This window comes from Camelus dromedarius, chromosome 34 (genome assembly GCF_036321535.1).
Source record: "Camelus dromedarius isolate mCamDro1 chromosome 34, mCamDro1.pat, whole genome shotgun sequence".
Lineage (NCBI taxonomy): Eukaryota > Metazoa > Chordata > Mammalia > Artiodactyla > Camelidae > Camelus > Camelus dromedarius.
This window is the reverse complement of record NC_087469.1, coordinates 1105334-1125320: the sequence shown is the minus strand read 5'-3', so window position 1 is coordinate 1125320 and position 19987 is coordinate 1105334. Positions and strand designations below refer to the sequence as shown.

The window sequence follows — 19987 nt, the reverse complement described above, 5'->3', positions numbered from 1 at the left end:
AGGTAAGCAACAGGACACTCACAGAATGTCTGCTGGAAGTGAGACAATGTTGGAGCTTCTGGGGCGATGTTGTAGAAATGAGTTTTCAGAGCTCCGCTCACCAGTAGGTTATACGCCAGGTCAGTTATATTGATGCCCACAATTGCAAATGAATACCTGTGAAGTGCAAAACACACCACTGTGTGTCACATACAGTAAATAAACATTTAAAAAAGTGATCATTTGAGTTTTAAATTACTATTAAATTATCAGAGTCCCAGATTCCCCTACCCTCCCCACCTCGTCAATACCCTGAATCTTACAAATTATCAAAAAATTGCAATATTTATACCAAAAGAATGAAGAGTTCATATGCTTTGGCTTGGTAATTCCATCCCCAAAAATACGAGAGAAAAAAAAATCAGAAAATGACAAAGCTTTAATGCAAGGATAGTCATTTCAGCATTATTTATAAGGCAAAGACATGTAAGCTATTTCTATATTCTAAAGAAGGTGAGTGGGGAAGTAAATTATGGTAATCTCATATAACAGATTACAACTAATAAAAACTATATTCCTAAAGGCTATTTAAGCAGGATATTCGACCTTATGTACAGAACAAGCCAAATTTTATTAAACACACACAAATGTGCATAGAAAACAGGCTAGAACAAAATTCCACAAAATATTGATATGAGCATGTTAGAGTAATAAGATCAGGCTGATTTTTTTGGTTCACTGTCCTATATTTTTGAAATTTTCTATAATAAATCATAAATTACTTTTAAAATGAGGAAAAGTTTAATTAATATCGTAATACTCGGTATAGTTTCTAGTCCATTTTCTGCATATCTATCCAAAATTAAGTGAAATTGAGTTCTTAAGTCCTCTCTGCTAACATAAATTCAGCACGTTAAAAAAAAAAGGAGTTCTTTATTCAGGAATATTTTTGGATGAAATGGGGCAATATTAAAAAAAAACTTCTAAGGTAAATTTTTATCTAATAGCCTGATCCTTGATAGAAATCCTTGAAAGAAAACTAGCAAATACAATTCCAAATTATGATTTTGAAAATCTTTTCCACGCAGTTATAACTTTCCAAACCGCATCACTTGGTCACAGGAAAGTAGTATCAAATCATCATCCAGATAAATCAAAAACATATAAGCAGGTCCTTTTCAAAATTCAGCGGGGTTATAGAGTTCCATCAGGACAAGTGGATTTTCACCTCTGTCATCTTTACAGTGCTCTTGGGGCATTTTTATTCTGGTTCTGGCTCAGACTGACCACCCTTATATATGAAATCCACACTCACCCAATTGCTTTCTCCATCCTTTTCTTCTCCCATTCTGCTTTGCTGAATTTGCTGAATGAATGAATGAATGAACAAATAAGATCTGGTCTCTAATTGGTGCTTGTTCTCCTTTAATGTTTTTGTTAAAACTGTTGACTAGAGGCGGGGATGTCTGTAACTCACTTATCAAACACTAATCAATTTAAATGTCACTAATTAAATAGCCGCAATATAACTTACGTGGGGCTCAGAGATGGAATGATTTAAAACCACGCTACTTATCCCCATTTACTTTAGTGCAGCAGTGACTGACAGACCTAAAGGCCCAACACTGAGACACTCTTTCATATTATCCAGTCATTATCAAACAATACTTCATCCAAGAAACCTTGCCTAGTGTCTCCTCTCCTCTAACAAGATGCTCCCTCACCCTTTCATGACTCCCCACTGCATTTTGTTTGGTTTTATGACATTTATCCCATCCAGCCTTACTTGTAATGTCTGGCACACAGCAGATGCCAAACAAATGTTTACTGATAAATAAATAATTGAGTCAGCGACAAAAAGAAAGAGGGAAAGAAGGGAGGGAGGGAGGGAAGAACACACAGGTTCTAAAAATTCTGTTCCAACAAGAGCTATGGCATTTCCTGTGGCTAAGCAAGACAGCTAAACCACAGCAGTTCCATTTTAATCTCTTTTTATAATTTGAGCTTCTGAATGAGACTGTTTGAAGAAAGAATTCTATAATAAAAGCATTGTGAAAATGCTGACTGGCATTCTATTACTTTGTGTCCTTTCTCACTCCCGTAATCTCACCCGCCTCCACACTGCCAGCGTCTTATAGACAGGAACCATGATCCCTCTTCATTGTGGCCAGTGTGCCCTTCCTTTGGTGATCTACACTGAAAAATGTGGTTAGCCTTTGAACTAAATAAAATTTTAAAGCTAAAGTTATTATGAACACTTAGCTTTCCACCTAAGCAGGAGAAAGGAGAATGCTCTACAGAACACTGCAAACACTACATTAAAAGACACACATGTAACACACACAGCACAGCCCACAAAAACATGACACAAAACCTGGATTTATATATACTTTCTACTGGCTTTAATTCAAAGTAACTGCCCTTAATTCATGTTAAAATAAACCACTTCTTTTTAAAGTGTGACTACCAATTAACACACCAACCAGCCAGCCTGCCACAGAGGCATCAGATTTTTCACCTTAAAAGAATAATATCCAAATGAAAATGAGCTGGGTGTGAAATCTAAGAAATTTTATATAACCAAATTTATAAGCACTTATTTTCTCTTCGACGAAGTTTTATAAATACATAGCGTCTCTGTATTTGTTAAATTAAATCTCTGTCTGCATAGGAAATCTACGAAAAGGCCAAATGACCTCTACTCATTGGATTACTTATAGGATATCCTGATCCAAACAGAAGGAATTCCTCTCTTCAGGAAATACATACACGCAACAAACAAAACGAACTGTCAAAATTCTCCTCTTAAACTTGAATCTACTTTTATCCCCCAAGTTACTTCAAAATTCAATAGATGGGTCTTCACGAGAGCAATAATGTATACTGTTTGCTGAAGGGCAGACAGGAAAGAACTTTCCTTAGTGTGCCTGGCTTTTCTCTGTCGAACACTTGAAATATTCAGGGACGGACAGAACTTATGCTGATATCACAGTGGGTCAGTATCCATTGGGCTATGGGCCAACTCTCTGTATTTTCTGCTCAATTCTGCTGTGAACCTGAAGCTGCTCTAAAAAAATTAAGTCTATTAAAAAATTAATTTAAAAAATATATATTTCTTTCAGACATTGGTGAAGGACAGTAGCATTTTCAACACATTCTGATTTGTCTTCAGTCACATTTACCATCAATATGAAATGATTAATACGTAAACTTCATCTAGTCAATTTTATGGTAACTTGAGGGACAGAGTGCACCCTTGCACACTCACACACACACACATAAATGCTAGACTCTTCTTAAATAAGAGTAATCACATAAACCCTCAAGAGTCTCCTCTCTGATGGTCAACAGAGGATATAAAACTAAAAGCCTTTCTTTCAGAACGGCTCATAGACAAAGTTAATCTCCCTCCAATGGCTAATCAAAAAATATTTTAAGCCAATTGTCACTTCTTGAGGACCATGGAGGATTCATGTCTTCTGGCTTATGCTCCTTCAAGAAATGCCACCTGACAGTGCATACAGACTCCTCAGCCAATTCTAATTAGAGAGAGGTCAGAGTCTTTATATCACAGAAGCATGCAATTCTGAAAATGTCATTAAAAACTGAAATAGCTCAATTTTAACCATGTAATATATGAAGAAAGAGGTAAGTAATTTCAGTGTTTTTCTCAAAGTAAAGGTAAAGAACATGAAAACTTAACATTATAAAAATTATAATTATAAGTTTGGGAAGAAGAGTATAATTTAATGAATCTCAGCCAACTGAAGCTAGAAAGAATACAATAGTAAGGTCAACTTGTTTGTAGATTTTGAGAATGGTATGATAAAATGTTGGACTTATTTAGCAAACAGGAACACTAACAAGGAATCTGCCATGCTGAGGAGAAAAAAGTGATACAAAACTATGGGTGCAAAATAGAAGAACTCCTTATAATAACAGTGGTTAAAGCACGTATATACAATAATTACTTTGTCTAATAACGCAGTTAGAACTATGTTAATAGAAGAGCGAATTTGCTCTGTGCAACCAAATTCCCAAATAAAATGTCCCTCTCTTGGAGTAGATGGGATCAGAGTACGTGTGGAAATGTGGTCAGCCTTTAGGTGAAGTGTTCAAAATGTTTCTGCAATGAGATAAAGCCATGGCTGCAGAAAAGCTCTTAGACATTTTCCATCAGGTCTGTCTAATATGCTTTTTCCTTCACCAAAAACAGCCCAAATGTAATGAACTATGTTACATAGAAAGTTGGGAAATGTTTACCTTTTTGAAAAAGTTTCATGAATTTATATTTCTTTAAAAATTCTTACCCATGCTTATTCTAAAATAAAATAAACGCAGGAAAACACAAAAGCAAAGAAAAATACCTTATTTCCTCTTTAGTGATATCCCTTCATGTAATCAGTTAAAGACAAAAATTTAGAAAGGTAAATGAAAATGCGAACAATTGAGAATCTGCAATTTAATTAAGAAAAAAAAAAAAAGAGCCTCAGCAATTTCAGACTTTCTCGGTGGGTGCCTGACTGTATGGCTTCCATCCTTTCCTCTATCCCCCCATCATGGTCCCCTGTCTCTGAGCTCTTTCTTCCAGACTTTACTTTATCCTCCTTCTGTGCTCACCTCCTCATCTTCCTAGACACCATGGATTTTATCAGTCCCTTCAAATACGTATCTCACTTGAATGGTGCCATTTTACATCGTGAATTCTGTTAACAAGAACCTGACATTCTAACCTTCCTATCCAGCATTTGCCAAAAGGGGCTTGTTCGAAAGAGCTTTAAGCCTCGCTTCTGGTGGGCTGACTCTCCTGAGAATCTCACCAACAGAGCGATGCAGGAGATGGAGCTAACTCGACCTAATCCACAGAGCCTAATCCACCTTTTACTTTCAACAATTACCTGCATTTCGGATGAAGAGAATCAGAGAGGACCTGCTGCGCTGCTGCAGGATCCCGTTCCGCAAAATACCTGCAGTGGGAGGGAAAGAAGATCGCAATTCCACACCTGCTGAATTACATCATTTCAATCCAATTTGAGGCCATCCTGGACTCAGAGAAGGACATCTGGATAAGTATATAGCACTCGGCTCAGCTCCTCCAGAGAATGAACAGCTTTTCATGATAGAATTTTCCCACTATAATGACAGTATCAGAAGGTACCTGTATACCCTACATAGATTAAGGAATAATTCCAGTAGATTTGAAAAATTTAACTATGAATTTTGCCATTCCCCAGAAAGCCAAAGGTGTTCTTATTAAGAAGGGTTATAGATTCTCATTAGGAAGGCAGGAGGAGGTCTATCAGAAGGCAGAAAAGGCCTGGCTAAGGGGACATGGTGAGAGGCTGTGACAGCCAAAGGGCAGAGAAAGGATGACACTAGGGGAGGTGATAGAGGCTGCATTTCAAATATATTTTCTTGGAGAATATTCATGGGTGGTAGAATCCTGGATGAAAATATCTTATGGAGCTTAGAGACGTTAAAAATAAAAGTCTGTTCCGGAAAGACGTGGGCAATGAAGTTTCCTAACAAGTATAAAACCCTTACACACCCTCAAAATACATCATAAAAAGTGCTCCATAAAGACAATTATAAAATAAGACTATATCATACACTATTTAATTTGATGTGTGTATATTTCCTGCATCTATCTAAGGATAAAATACGCTCTTAAATTTTCTCTCAGAAAATTTCAAAGCTAGTCAGCAAATTTAGTGTGTGTGTCCATGATTATTAACAAAATTGAGTCTCTTTATACGTTTGTTGGCCATCTAGATTTCCTCTTTTGTATCTTGTCTGTTCATATTTCTTGGTCCAGGATATCTAAAAATGTCCTCAAATAAATAAGACAAATAAGCCAAAAGAGACTAATATACTGGATATGGATCCTTTATCATTTTAAATGTCAACATTGGCTTTCGTTTCATTCCATTTATTGTGGCTTATCTTACAGCATATTTCAATTTCAATGCATGAGATTTATTTATTTTTCTTTTACATTTTATGCTTCTTTTTGTTTTTTTCTTTAAGAAATTCCTCCTTATTCATGTATCTAAAAGATGTTCTCCTAAAAGTTGTAAAGATTGGTTTTTGACATTCAGTTTGTAAACTGAGTTGAGGTAGAGGTTTCATTTCACTTTTCAAATGGAAGGCCAGTTGTCCTAGTTCCATTTATTCAAAAGCTCATCCTTTACCCACTCAGTTGTAACACCACCTTTGTCATCACAGTTTACTTTTTTTATTCATTCACATTGCACGATAATGTAGCAATTAAAACATTTTATTTAAAAGTGGGTGATTATTCTGATATAAAGACCAAACTAGTGGTTACCAGTTGGGGAGGGTGGAAAGGGCAATATAGGTGTGCGGGAGTGGGGAGTACAAACTGCTGGGTGTAAGATAGTCTATAAGGATGTATTGTGCAACACGGGGAATACAGCCAACCTTTTATAATAACTGTAAATGGAATGTAACCTTTAAAAGTTGTATAAAAAGTTTACCATCTTAAAAAAAAGAATGAGTGATTATTAAACTTCCTAAATTTAAAATAAAAGTGAAGCTCTAGGGTGGAAATGGGTGCCATTAGAATGACTAAGGCTAAATTTTTAAAAAAAAATATATATCACCATCCTCACTAACAGGGTAGTGTCAAAGGAGACAAAACCCACCTTAAAAGGATTCCCTTTGGTTTGAAAAATAGTGGCGACAAACGACCTAATTTAAGCATGAAAAAATTATGAGCACAATTAGTTGGATCATAATAAATATGCAAAAGCCAGGAGAAATAAAATGATAATAAAAAATATAAAGTTAAAGCCTAAAAAAAAAAAAAGTTGGATCACTAACAAGGGAACTAGGGTGCCAACTCCTCACTCTGAAAATTGGCACCTTATCTACTTGAGCAGCTGTCTTGCCTGTATTTTAGAGAAACCAAATAACCACAGATAATAAAGGAAACAGTCTTTATGGAATTCCAGCCACCAACCATGGGAAGAATAACAGAACTAGGAAAGCGGTCTTTGTTACAATTAATTGGTTCAGTGATGACCACGGGAGGAAATGGTTAAAGGGCTGACGGGCGGCTTCACAATGGGGCCATCAGACCATGATTCCTCTGATCCACCTCAGCACAGGACTGAGAGCGTGGATGCTGCGGGCCTCCCACTGTGATGTCAACATGAATCTACTCAAGCCTTTCTGAGTATCTCTGACTTTCAGGACACACTGGGGACGGGTACAAATGCAAACAGACAAATTCCAGATTGTGGGACATTTTATGGGACAGTTGACCCAGAATCTTGCACAAGTTAATGATGTGGTAGAGGAGGCAAAAGGAGAGGACAGAGGAGGACAGCCTGCTCTAATTAAAAGAGACCAGAGAGATAGAATCACTAAATACAATGTGTAGGTCTTATATGAAACTGGATTAAAACAAACCACTTGTAAAAAGACCTTTTGAGAGAACTGGGAAATTTGAATACGAACAGGATACAGATGATACCAAGAGATCATTGTTCATTTTGTTCAGTGTAATAATGGCACTGGGGCTAATGTAAAGTAATATTCATGTCTTTCAGAGCTGCATGTTGAAATATGAGCATGAAATGACAAAAAGTATAGCATTTTCACTAACACACTTCTACCAAAAAAAAACCAAGAATGTAGCAAGTACTTCAAAGCCTCAATAATTACTGAATCTGAGAGATCAGGACAAAGGGGGTTCTTTATTATCTTCCTTCTGTTTTTGTATAGAATTGAAGTTTTTCATAATAAAAAATTAAAAACAAATTTGAGATTTGCTTAAAAGAATCCATCAAGTTTGCCAAATAAAAGGAAGATGGGAGTAGCTTTTTAAATTTTATGAACCTGAGTTCAAGTCAGAGGACTTGAGTGTTTTCTTAGAGTCTTCTGGGAAGTTGCTTTTGGGACTAATGACTCAACTTTGCCATTTCAATACGAGGAGACCGTAACATCGCTTTAAAATTCAACCATCCTTCATTTTACTTACTGCAAATTGTACAGTCCCAAAAGTCCCATTCCTCGAAAATCTGTTTTAGGATCATCACCTTGGAAACCGATTTCACACCATTGCTTAGAAATCCGGGACTCCAGTGGAGTATTGGGCTTCAGGAATTTCCACAACTGAAGACAAGAAAAAAATCAGCCTGCTGATATACGCATATAATACTCTTCATGCCTCAAATTTAGTAAAGTACGTGACTAGGAGGACCTTTGCAAAGCTGAATATATGCCAATACATTACAATTGAAGATCTGATCATCTTTCAATTATCTATGACAGCATTTTTCAAAGTATGATTGGAAGACTCCTCGGAGAGGCCCTAAAACCTTTTCAGAGAGCCTGGGAAATGAAAACTATTTCATAATAAAACTAAGAGGTTATTTGTCTTTTCACTCCCATCTTCTTATAAGAATACAGTGGAACTTTCCAGAGGCTGAACGACGTGTGATCATGTCATTGCTCTGAGGGCAATGCAATGTATACTTGCATATATACTACAGTGCTTTTAACCTTTCTGTTTTAGTTTCTAATCAGAAATATATATGTGTAAGTGTGTGTGTATATATATGGGAAGGGAGAACAGGGACAGTTTTGAGGCCATGCATTATTCAAACCTCAGAAAATGATTATCTAACTTTATAGAGAACTTTTAGCAGAATTGTTAATAGAAAGAAAAGTGGACTGACGTGAGTTTCATTTCTCACCTATTACAGGGGCGAGAACAAGCAACGTACAGCTGAATAAAGATCAGAACTGTTCATGAATAAACCTCAAAAGATACAATCCCCTTTAAGAGTTACCTAAAATAATTTACATTATGATCAACTGTATTTTAATGGACAAATATAAATTTTAAGCATGATGCTCTTCACCGCGTAAGAAACTGGTTCTACTTTTCAAATATTCTATAGAAAGACATTTTCGGCACATGTAATTACTTGAGAGAGTGAAAAAGACTGAGACCCACAAATGTATAAATATGTGATGTTCAAACTATTAGTTCTTTCTAGTAAATAAAGATGGGCAGGTAAACAAATTTAATTTTTAGACTATAATATTTTACGTTATATCTTCATTATAGACAGGGACAAATACAAATGTAAAATTTCCTATCACTATTTCAGACATAATTCAGCAATCTAAAATTGCTAATTCTATGTTACATGGATTTAAAACCTTAAACAGAACAGTAATACACAAACATTTTGCTTTATAGCAAATTGTCACATCTGACACATTATAAAGCAATGTCCAGACACAACATTGTAAAATGATTATAAATCAATAAAAAATGTTAAAAAAAAAAAAGCAATGTCCAATGATAGGAAATACTATCAAAAAAAGAGTTGTGATAAAAAGACAAAAAAGAGTTGTAATTCATCAAAGTTATTTTAGGCATTAATCCAAAATTACTTATTATTCAAATGATATGATATTTTATGTTAGCAGCATAATAGTTAAATTCAATCTAAAGGGCAGGAGAAAAATTTCAGGGGAAGGAAAGTAAATCTAAAATGCTTGAAAGCAAAATACCAAACATGCATGTAAGTATCTTTTTATATTATTCATATAAGAATTTGCCAGTTCTCTGTATTCATCAAAACCGAGAATGTTTGAATTCACCAGAAGAGTACTAAAAACTTAAAGAAACGGTCTCTTTTAAAAAATCCTTTAGGAACTTATTTGGTTACTGCCACAATGGAAACAAATAGTAAAGCTCATCACATTCATTTGAACAATAATTTGAAGTAATCTCAGGTCTAAAAATATTTGGTTTCATCAAGTGAGTGGAGCAAAATGGCAACAAGAACCATTTCATTTCTACAGCTCGGTTATCAACCTTTATCCGGGGAATATTTAGTTTAGGGGAGTAAAAGATTTGAATAATAAAATGCTTCAAAGAGAAATTTCACAGTACACCGTATATATGTATTTACATGCAATACAATGTGCATGTGCAGCCGAACTGTAATAATTCTACCTAATAAAACTGAAAAAGGAGGAAAAAAAAAAAAGAAATTCCACACAGGGAACTATATTCGATATCTTGTAGTAGCTTACGGTGAAAAAGAATATGAAAATGAATATACGTATGTTCATGTATGACTGAAGCATTGTGCTGTACACCAGAAACTGACACATTGTAAACCGACTATACTTCAATAAAAATAAATAAATAAATAAATAAATTAATTAATTAATTAAAAATTTTAAAAAAAGAAGTTCCATTTTAGTAATTTCATGTATCACAAAAGACTAGGTTAATGGCTAAAAAGTGTTCTTAGTTAAGTTCTTAGTTGTGTCTGCTTTAATGAGGGTCATTTGCTTGGAAAATGAAAGTCAATTGTGCTAAAACACTCTTGTGAAGTGCTACCAAGTATACATTTCCTGTAAGAATGCCTGAGTTACTGGATTCCCTTCTGACAGACAGGGTCTTCCCTGAAAAAGTAATGGGAGGAGGCAGGGTGGCCCTAAAAGGTGAAGCTGTTTCTTGCACCTAGGAAGCTGACTGAACATCTGAGCTAAGATAGTGCGCCTTGGTAGGGGGCTCTGAGGAGTCTCCCCACCTAAGGCTGCGCTACTGGGAGCAGAGTTATTACAAAGCCACCTGCCAAGTGCAGGAGACCAGAGCTAGGAAGGGTGGTTCCCGTGGGAGATGACAAGCTACAGATGTGGAACCTGCACGCTGTGTCAGCCCATCATCACTCATGGCCTGTGCTCTCTGTTTGATCTCTCATCCTTGCACTCAGTCTTTACTGCAACCTTATTTGAACACTTCTGCCCTGTCTCAGGTCTGCTGCAAACAGAAAGAACAGGGGCATTTGTCCATCTATTCATTCAAGGAGAAGCAGCTCTGCCCATCAGGAGAAGATCTTTTAACTCAGGGTTATATATATTTTTCTATTAAGTACATGAATTCACCTAAAATTTTGCCTTTACTATTAATTTGGTTAAAAAGCATTTAACAGAAACTCCATCTGAATAACATATGGACAGTGCTACACGAATAGAAAGTGATGTTAATCAGTTTTATCCCGGCCTGCATTTAAGTGATCATAAAATCCAGATTTCTTTTTCACAGTTTAAGGCTCTAAGTAGAAACACTGATAATGGTCTCCTGTATTTATAAATCAAAGCAATAAAACAATACAGCAATATATTACTCAAGTCTCTAAACCAGGGGTCAGCAAACTCCGTCTATAAATGGTCAGAGAGTAAACATTTTAAGCTTGGTTGCCACATAGTCACAGCCACAACTGTTTAATTTGGCCATTGTAGTACAAAAACAGCCACAGACAACACACGAATGGATGAGTGTGCATATGTTCCTAAAACTTACCTACAAAAAAATGGGTGGCAGGCCAGATTTGACCCACAGGCCTTAGTTTGCTTACCCCAGCTCTAAACAATGTTATGAAATAGATAACAAGAGTATGAATACCCATTTGAAAGATGAAGAAGCCTAAGTTCAAGAAGTTAAACATAAACCACGGGCCAGCCTCTGAAACTACAAATGTGGATAAGACAACGTTTCTCCCTTGAGAGACTGCATAGCGCAATAGTTAAGAGCCCTTTCTAGTACTGGAAGTCCTAGCCATAGCAATCAGACAAGAAAAAGAAATAAAAGGGATCCAAATTGGAAGAGAAGAGGTAAAAGTATCACTATATGAAGATGACATGATACTATATACAGAAAACCTTAAAGACTCCACACAAAAACTACTATAGCTGATAAATGAATTCAACAAGGTAGCAGGATACAAGACTGACAAACAGAAATCTGCTGCATTTCTTTACATGAACAATAAAATATCAGAAAAGGAAATTTAAAAAACAATCCCTTTTAAAGTCACATCAGAGATTATTGAATTAAGGATGGCAGAGTAGAAGGACACCGAGCTCACCTCCTCTCACAAACACAACAAAATCACAGCTAACTGCTGAACAACCATCAGTAACAAAGATGGGAACCTACCAAAAAGATCTTCTAGTCTAAAGACATAAAGAAGGAACCAGAACAGGATGATAGGAGAGAGTGCACTCACAATATAATCAAATCCCATACCCGCCAGGTCGGTGACCCACAAACTGGAGAATAATTATATTGCAGAAGTTCTCCCAGGGGAGTGAGGGTTCTGAGCCCCATGTCAGGCTCCACAGCCTGGGCGTCCATCATCGGGAGGAGGAGTCCTTAGAGCATTTGGCTTTGATAGCTAGTGGGTTTTACCTGCAGGAGCTCCACGGGACTAGGGGAAACAGAGACCTCACTCTTAAAGGGGATATACAAAATCTCATGTGCACCAGGGCCAAGAACAAAAGCAGTAACTTCACAGAAGCCTGGTCCAGACCTACCTGCTGGTCTTGGAGGGTCTTCTGGAGAGGTGATGGTGGCTGCGGCTCACCTTGGAGGCATAAAAGCTGGTGACAGACATAACAGGGAGAATTCACCTGCATGAACTACCCTCAAGGCTGACATCTTGCTTGGGTCATTAGCACCAAGACCTGGTTCCACCCAGCAGCCTGTAGGCTCCAACACTGGTATTCCTCAGGCCAAACAACTCACTGGGCGGGGACACAACGCCACCCATCAGCAGACAGGCTGCCAAAAGACTTCCTGAGCCCACAGCCGCCTCTAGACATGCCCCTAGACAAAGCCCAACCCACTAGTGGGGTAGGATCCAGCTCCACACACTAGTGGACAGGCACAAGCTCCTCCTACCAGGAAGTCAGCACAAGCCTCTAGACCACCCTCACCTACCAGGAGGCAGGCACTAAAGGCAAGAAAACTATGGTCCTGCAGCCTGTGGAACCAGTCCACAAATGCAGGCCACATTCTACCTGGGGACCAGCAGGCCCTTAGCCCTTGGGTGATGAGAGAGCTGTGCACTGCTGGGATGCATAGAATGTCTCCTACAGAGGACCACTTCTCCAACACTGAAAAATGCAACTAACCTACCACATACAAAAAATACAAATAGAAATTTAGACAAATGAGGCAGCAGAGGAATATGTTCCAGACAAAGGAAAAGATTAAAATCCCATAAGAAGCATTAAGTGATGTGGAGATAGGCAATCTACCTGAGAAAGAGTTCAGAGTAATAATTGTAAAGACGATCAGAGAACTTGGGAGGAGAATGGACGCACAGAGTGAGAATTTAGAAGTCTTTAGCAAAGAGTTAGAAAATATAAAGAACAACCAGAGTTGAAGAATACAATGACTGAAATGAAAAATACGCTGGAAGGAACCAGACTAAATGACGCAGAAGAACAGATCAATGAGCTAAAAGACAGAGTATTGGAAATCACTACCACAGAACAGAAAAAAATAAAAAGAATGAAAAGAAATGAGGACAGTTTAAGGGACCTCTGGGACAAATCAAGCACCCTAATATTTACATTATAGGGGTCTGAGAAGGAGAAGAGAGAAAGGGCCTGAGAAAATATTTGAAGAGGTCATAGCTGAAATAGCCTAACTTGGGATAGGGAAGTCACCAAAGTCCAGGAAGCACAAAGAGTCCCATATAGGATTGACCCTAAGAGGTACACACCTAGTCATAATATAATTAAAATAACAAAAATTAAAGATAAAGAGAGGCTATTAACAGTAACAAGGGAAAGGTAACAAATAACATACAAGGAACTCCCATAAGACTATCAGCTGATTTTTCAGCAGAAAGTCCACAGGCCAGAAGGGAGTGGCGTGATATATTTAAAGTGATGAAAGGGGAAAACCTGTAACCAAAAATACTCTGCCCAGCAAGGCTCTCATTCAGATTTGATGGAGAAATCAAAAGCTTTACAGACAAGCAAAAGCTAAAAGAATTCAGCACTACCAAACCAGCTTTACAACAAATGCTAAAGGAACTTTTCTAGGTGGAGAAGAAAAAGCCAAAACTTTAGAAACAGGAAAACTACAGAACAGAAAAACTCACTGGTAAAGGCAAACCTACAGTAAAGGTAGGAAACCATCTATGCACAAGCTGGGAGGAAGGTGAAGAGACAGAAAAGTAGTAAAATCATCTGTATCCACAACAGGCAGTTAAGGGATACACAAAACAAATGTAAAATATGATATCAAAAACAGTAATCATGAGGGGAGGAGAGTATAAATGCAGGGTATTTAAATTGCATTTGAAATGAATAGGTCAGCAACTTAAAGCAAGCACACATATATATGTGCTATACCAAAACCTCATGGTAACTGCAAACCAAAAATCTGATAGATATACACACACACACACAAAACGGAATCCAAGCGTAACATTAAGGAGAGTCACCAAATCACAAGAGAAGAGAACAAAAGAAGAAAAGGAAGAGATCTGCAAAAACGAATCCAAGACAATTAGCAAAATGTCAATAAGAACATACACAGCAATAAGTGCCTTAAATGTAAATGGACTAAATGCTCCAACCAAAACATACAGACTGGCTGAATGGATACAAACAAGAACCATATATTTGCTGCCTACAAGAGACTCATTTCAGATCTAGAGACACATACAGGCTGTAGGTGAGGGGATGGACAAGGGTATTCCATGCAAATGGAAATCAAAAGAAAGCTGGAGTAGCAATACCTATATTAGAAAAAGTAGACTTTACAGTAAAGACTGTCGTAAGAAATAAATAATGACACTACATATTGATCAAGGGATCAGTCCAAGAAGAAGATATAGCAACTGTAAACACATATGCACCCAACATAGAAGCACTTCAATATATAAGGCAAATGTTAACAGACATAAAAGGAGAAATCAACAATAACACAGGAACTGTGGGAGACGTATCACTCCACTTACATCAGTGGACAGATCATGCAGACAGAAAACCAATAATGAAACACAGGCCTGAAACAGCACATCAGACCAGATGGATTTAATGGATATTTATAGAGCATTCCATCTGAAGGCAGAATACACGTTCTTCTCAAGTGCACACGAAACATTCTCCAGAATTGACCACAGGCTGGTCCACAAAGCAAGCCTCAGTAAATTTAAGAAAACTGAAATCATATCAAGCAACTTTTCCAACCACAACACTATGAGATTAGAAACAAACCACAAGAAAAAAACTGAAAAAAACACAAACATGTGGAAGCTAAACAATATGCTACTAAACAACTAATGGATCACTGAGGACATCAAAGAGGAAATAAACACAATGCCTAGAGGCAAATGAAAATGAAAACACAATGACCCAAAACCTACGGGATGCAGCAGAAGTAGTTCTAAGAGGGAAGCTTACAGCAATACAGTCTTACCTTAAGAAGTAAAAAAAACTCAAACAAAAAACCTAACCTTACACCTAAAGCAACTAGAGAAAGAAGAACAAACAAAACCCAAAGTTAGTAGAAGGAAAGAAATCATAAAGATAAGAGCAGAAATAAACAAAATAGAGAGTAAAAAAATTAGAAAAGATCAATGAAACTAAAACCTGGGTCTTTAAAAAAATACATGAAATTGATAAACCTTTAGTTAGACTCATCAAAAAAGGGAGAGAGGGCCCCAATTAATAAAATCAGAAATGAAAAGGGAGAAGTTACAACTGACACCACAGAAATACAAAGAACCAAAGGAGGCTACTATGAGCAGGTATATGCAAATAAAATGGACAACCTAGAAGAAATAAACAAATTCTTAGAGAGGCAGGCCACACTACCCAAGGCAATCTATAGATTTAATGTGATCCCTACCAAATTAGCCTGACATAGTTCACAGAACTAGAACAAATAATCCTAAAATTTATATGGAATCACAAAGATCCAGAATTGCCAAAGCAACGCTGAAGAACAAGAAAGAAGCTGGAAGAATAACCCTCCCAAACTTCAGACAATACTACAGAACTACAGTAATCAAAACAGCATGGTACTGGCATAAAAACAGACATATGGATCAATGAAACAGAACAGAGAGCCCAGAAATAAACCCACAGAACTATGGTCAATTAATCTTTGACAAAGGAGGCAAGAATATACAAAGGAGAAAAGATAGTCTTTTCAACAAGTGATGTTGGGAAAACTGGAAAGTAGCGTGTAAATCAGTGAAGTTAGAACACTCCCTCACACCATACACAGAAATATACTTAAAATGGCTTAAAGACTTAAATACCAGACAGGACACTATAAACCTCCTAAAAGAAAATATAGGCAAAACATTCTCTGACATAATTCTTAGCAATTATAAAAATAGATAAATATATATAGCACAGGGAACTATATTCAGTATCTTTCAATAACCTCTAATGAACATGAATGTATGTATGCATATGCATGACTGGGACATTATACTGTATACCAGAAATTGACACATTGTAACTGACTGTACTTCAATAAAAAATGAGACTTCTCTAATTTTAATGATTCATACTGAATCTAGCACTATTTAGTAGAGACAAATGAGTCATCTGCTTAAGTACCTACACACACAAAAATACCTGCTCCTTCACAAAAAACACAACAGAATACGTTTAAAAACTCACAGCTTCTATTGACATTTTTCAACACAAGGTTAAGGTAGATAAACATCTTTTTTTCCCCAATTTTGTTACTGCCTTTTTGAATTCTAGGAAAGGACAATGGAGAACTCCATCCTAAAAAGCATACATTTTCAGAAACAAATTTATAAAACATTTCATATGAATAGTCCTAAAGGTTTATCTTTTTTTGTCTGAATTTTTTAACTTAAAATTCAGTATTTTAAGATAGTTTTATTCACGTGTCCTAATACACTCTCAGATCATATAAGAATTTTAAGGATTTGCTTTGATAGCCACAATGGAATATTTATAACTGCCTATTATTCTTCTCACAGCTTTAATACACCACACATAAACCTTCACCTCCTCTTCTAAAACTCTCCAAGTTACATGAATAAATAATCAGCATTAAGATCTTGGGTAATTTCCCATGGGGGCTATTGCTGAAGCAGAAACCAACTTCATCTTCTTTGATGTCTATTAAAAGTCGTAAATGGAAATCCCAGGTCAGTCTTTGACAAATGCTATTTCTCCTATTGGCTTTCAACACAATTAAACAATCTAAACTTGAGCCAAATATGAGAGCCCATGGAAATCACCTCTGATGCTTTCTCAGATTACAAAAGAAATCTGGCTTCATAGTTAACGTCTCACGTGAATTTTCTAATGAAAAATGTACATCCAATGTCGGAATCAGTAAGAAAAGCAGGCTTTACCAGTGAGTTCAGTGCCTGTATCTTACTCATCTTTATGTCCCCGCCCCCCATGTCCAGAGCAGTACCTTGGCAAACACTAGCTGACCTCGGCAAAGAACTGAAATGTGCTCAAGGACTAACCTTCAGAAGCATTTCTTCATGTTGGGGATTATCAGAATCATATGGTTCTCTGCGCAGTTTTTCCACGTCTGCAATAAGATTTCTGTACCCAACGATTTGCAGAAGGCAAGCCTGAAGAGAGATTCCCAACCTAAGGTGTTAAAAAATAGAAGAAACACACATGAGGAAGAACAAAACATATTCTTTGGCATTTGTTCACTTGATTCAAATACAATGGGGCCTTTCATATTTATATAATATTCAGGAAATTGCTCAAATAGATCTACCTAATAGGAGCACAATTTCTTACTAAAACTCCACATGGACAGTTGTGGAACTTGGCTAAAATTCACTTCTCATTCCAGCCCTTCCTTAATCCAAATGGAAACAATATGGATTAAAAACACAATGAAAACCTGTGAATGACCAATAGGTACGTGAAAAAATGTTCAATATCACTAATTATCAGAGAAATGCAGATCAAAACTACAATGAGGTATCACCTCATGCCAGTCAGAATGGCCATCATTAGTCCACAAATGATAAATGCTTAAGACAGTGTGGAGAAAAGGGAACCCTCCTACACTGTTGGTGGGAATGTAGTTTGGTGCAGCCACTATAGAAAACAGTATGGAGATTTCTCAAAAGACTAAAAATAGACTTACCATATGATCCAGCAATCTCACTCCTGGGCATATATCCAGAGGGAACCTTAATTCAAAAAGACACTTGTACCCCAATGTTCACAGCAGCACTATTTACAATAGCCAAGACATGGAAACAACCTAAATGTCCATCAACAGATGACTGGATAAAGATGTTGTGGTATGTTTACACAATGGAATACTACTTGTCATAAAAATGATAACATAATGCCATTTGCAGCAACATGGATGACCCTGGAGAATGTCATTCTAAGTGAAGTAAGCCAGAAAGAGAAAGAAAAATGCCATAGGATATCACTCATATGTGGAATCTTAAAAAAAAAGACAAGTGAACTGATATATAAAACAGAAACTGACTCACAGACATAGAATACAGACTTGTGGTAGCCGGGGGAAAGGGCGTGGGAAGGGATAAACTGGGAGTTCGAGATTTGCAGATACTGACCAATACATATAAAATAAATAAACAAGTTTATACTGTATAGCACAGGGAAATATATTCAATATCTTGTAGTAGCTTATGGTGAAAAAGAATATGAAAATGAATATGTGTATATTCATGTATGACTGAAGCATTGTGCTCTGCACCAGAAATTGACACAACATTGTAAACTGACTGTACCTCAATTAAAAATTTAAACAAACCAAGGGAGCTCTTTATGCAGGTGGCTTGAAAGTAGATGTGGAAAACACAGGTGATCATGGGTTCTTAGGGATCATTGACCTCCCTTAGGAGTTATATCACAAACACCTCATAAGTGTGTGTATGTGTGTGTGCGGGAGAGACAGGGACAGAGACAGAGACAGAGAGACAGTAAAAGAGAAATAGTGAAATAACCCTTAGGGGTTTAGGGGTCAGAAAAACTTCAAAACAAGTAAAAACAACAACAAACACGCCTCGGCTTGGGAGCGCCCCTGACAGCCAAGGCAAGGAGAACTCAACACTTTACAAAGTTTCCCTTTCCATTCAGACTGCTCTAGTTGTCTGAATGCTTTTTCTTTACTTCTCTTTGTTTGTTTGTTTGTTTGCAGGGGAGGTAATTAGGTTTATTTATTTTTGTTTTATGTATTTTTTAATGCAGGAACTGGGGATTGAACCCAGAACCTCATGCATGCTAAGCACACACTCTACCACTGAGCCATGCCTTCTCCTTGAATGCTTTTTCTTATGCTAAAAGATAATAATAAGGAAAACTGATTTTGTTTATTACCAAGTGGTTCAAATGCTGTTCTCAGAGCAAATTTATTTCCCCTTTTCCCTGCCATGTCTATTTACTTTAAGACAAGAATTCTTCCTTCTAGTCCCATCTCCAGAGTTAAAAAAACCAAAAAAACAAAAAACCTCTCTTCCTTCGATTCCTTCTCATGGGACATGATTTTCAGATGTTTTACTAACTTGCTTAGTCTTTTCTAAATGTACAGTTTGATTAACAGTCCCCTTAAAACATCACTGGAACAGAAAACAGTCTGGCAAGCGTGACATACAGAGGATCACTACTCCCTGTGATCTGAACACTGGTTTTCTCTCCTACAACATAGAATATAAAATAGGGTCTCTTTAAGCAGCCACATAACATGACGAGTTTATTAAACAGGTGACTAAGTCATCCCCAAGGTCTTTTTTTCCTACAAACTACTGTCACATAAATTATTCTTCTGTACTCATCCGATGGCATTTTTAAATCTAAAGGTAGTATTTCACCTTTGTTTATTCCTGTTAAGTTCTTTACAGTTATTCACTTTTGTGGTTCAACAATAGCAATTTCATATAAATCAACCCAAGAGTTACTGTCCAATATATTCCTACTCCTATTTCACTCACTAAATTAAAACATTTTTTGTTGGAGTGGTGGTCATCATGATCACAATGACAGTTTCCTCCTTTTTTTGTGGGGGGGATGAGATGCATAGAGGTTAAGTCTAAAGTTGGGAGCAAAAGAAATTTTTTTTTCTTTTTTTTTTCGTTGCAATATATTCAGTTTACAAAACTGTGTCAATTTCTGACATACAGCATAATGCTTCAGTCATACATATATT

At 36.8% G+C, this 19987-nt stretch overlaps 1 protein-coding gene across 2 annotated transcripts in view; it reads right to left on the bottom strand.

The window, feature by feature from the left end:
- Positions 1-19987, bottom strand: part of ELMOD1 (ELMO domain containing 1) — a 73620-nt gene that overhangs the window by 10170 nt on the left and 43463 nt on the right. For both annotated transcript variants that reach the window (XM_031443781.2, XM_031443782.2), the window contains exons 6-10: positions 17307-17436; positions 7985-8118; positions 4878-4946; positions 1295-1345; positions 23-156 (exon numbers count right to left, since the gene is read on the bottom strand). In XM_031443781.2, coding sequence (XP_031299641.1) covers positions 23-156; positions 1295-1345; positions 4878-4946; positions 7985-8118; positions 17307-17436 — 518 coding nt within the window. The remainder of the gene's footprint in view (positions 1-22; positions 157-1294; positions 1346-4877; positions 4947-7984; positions 8119-17306; positions 17437-19987) is intronic.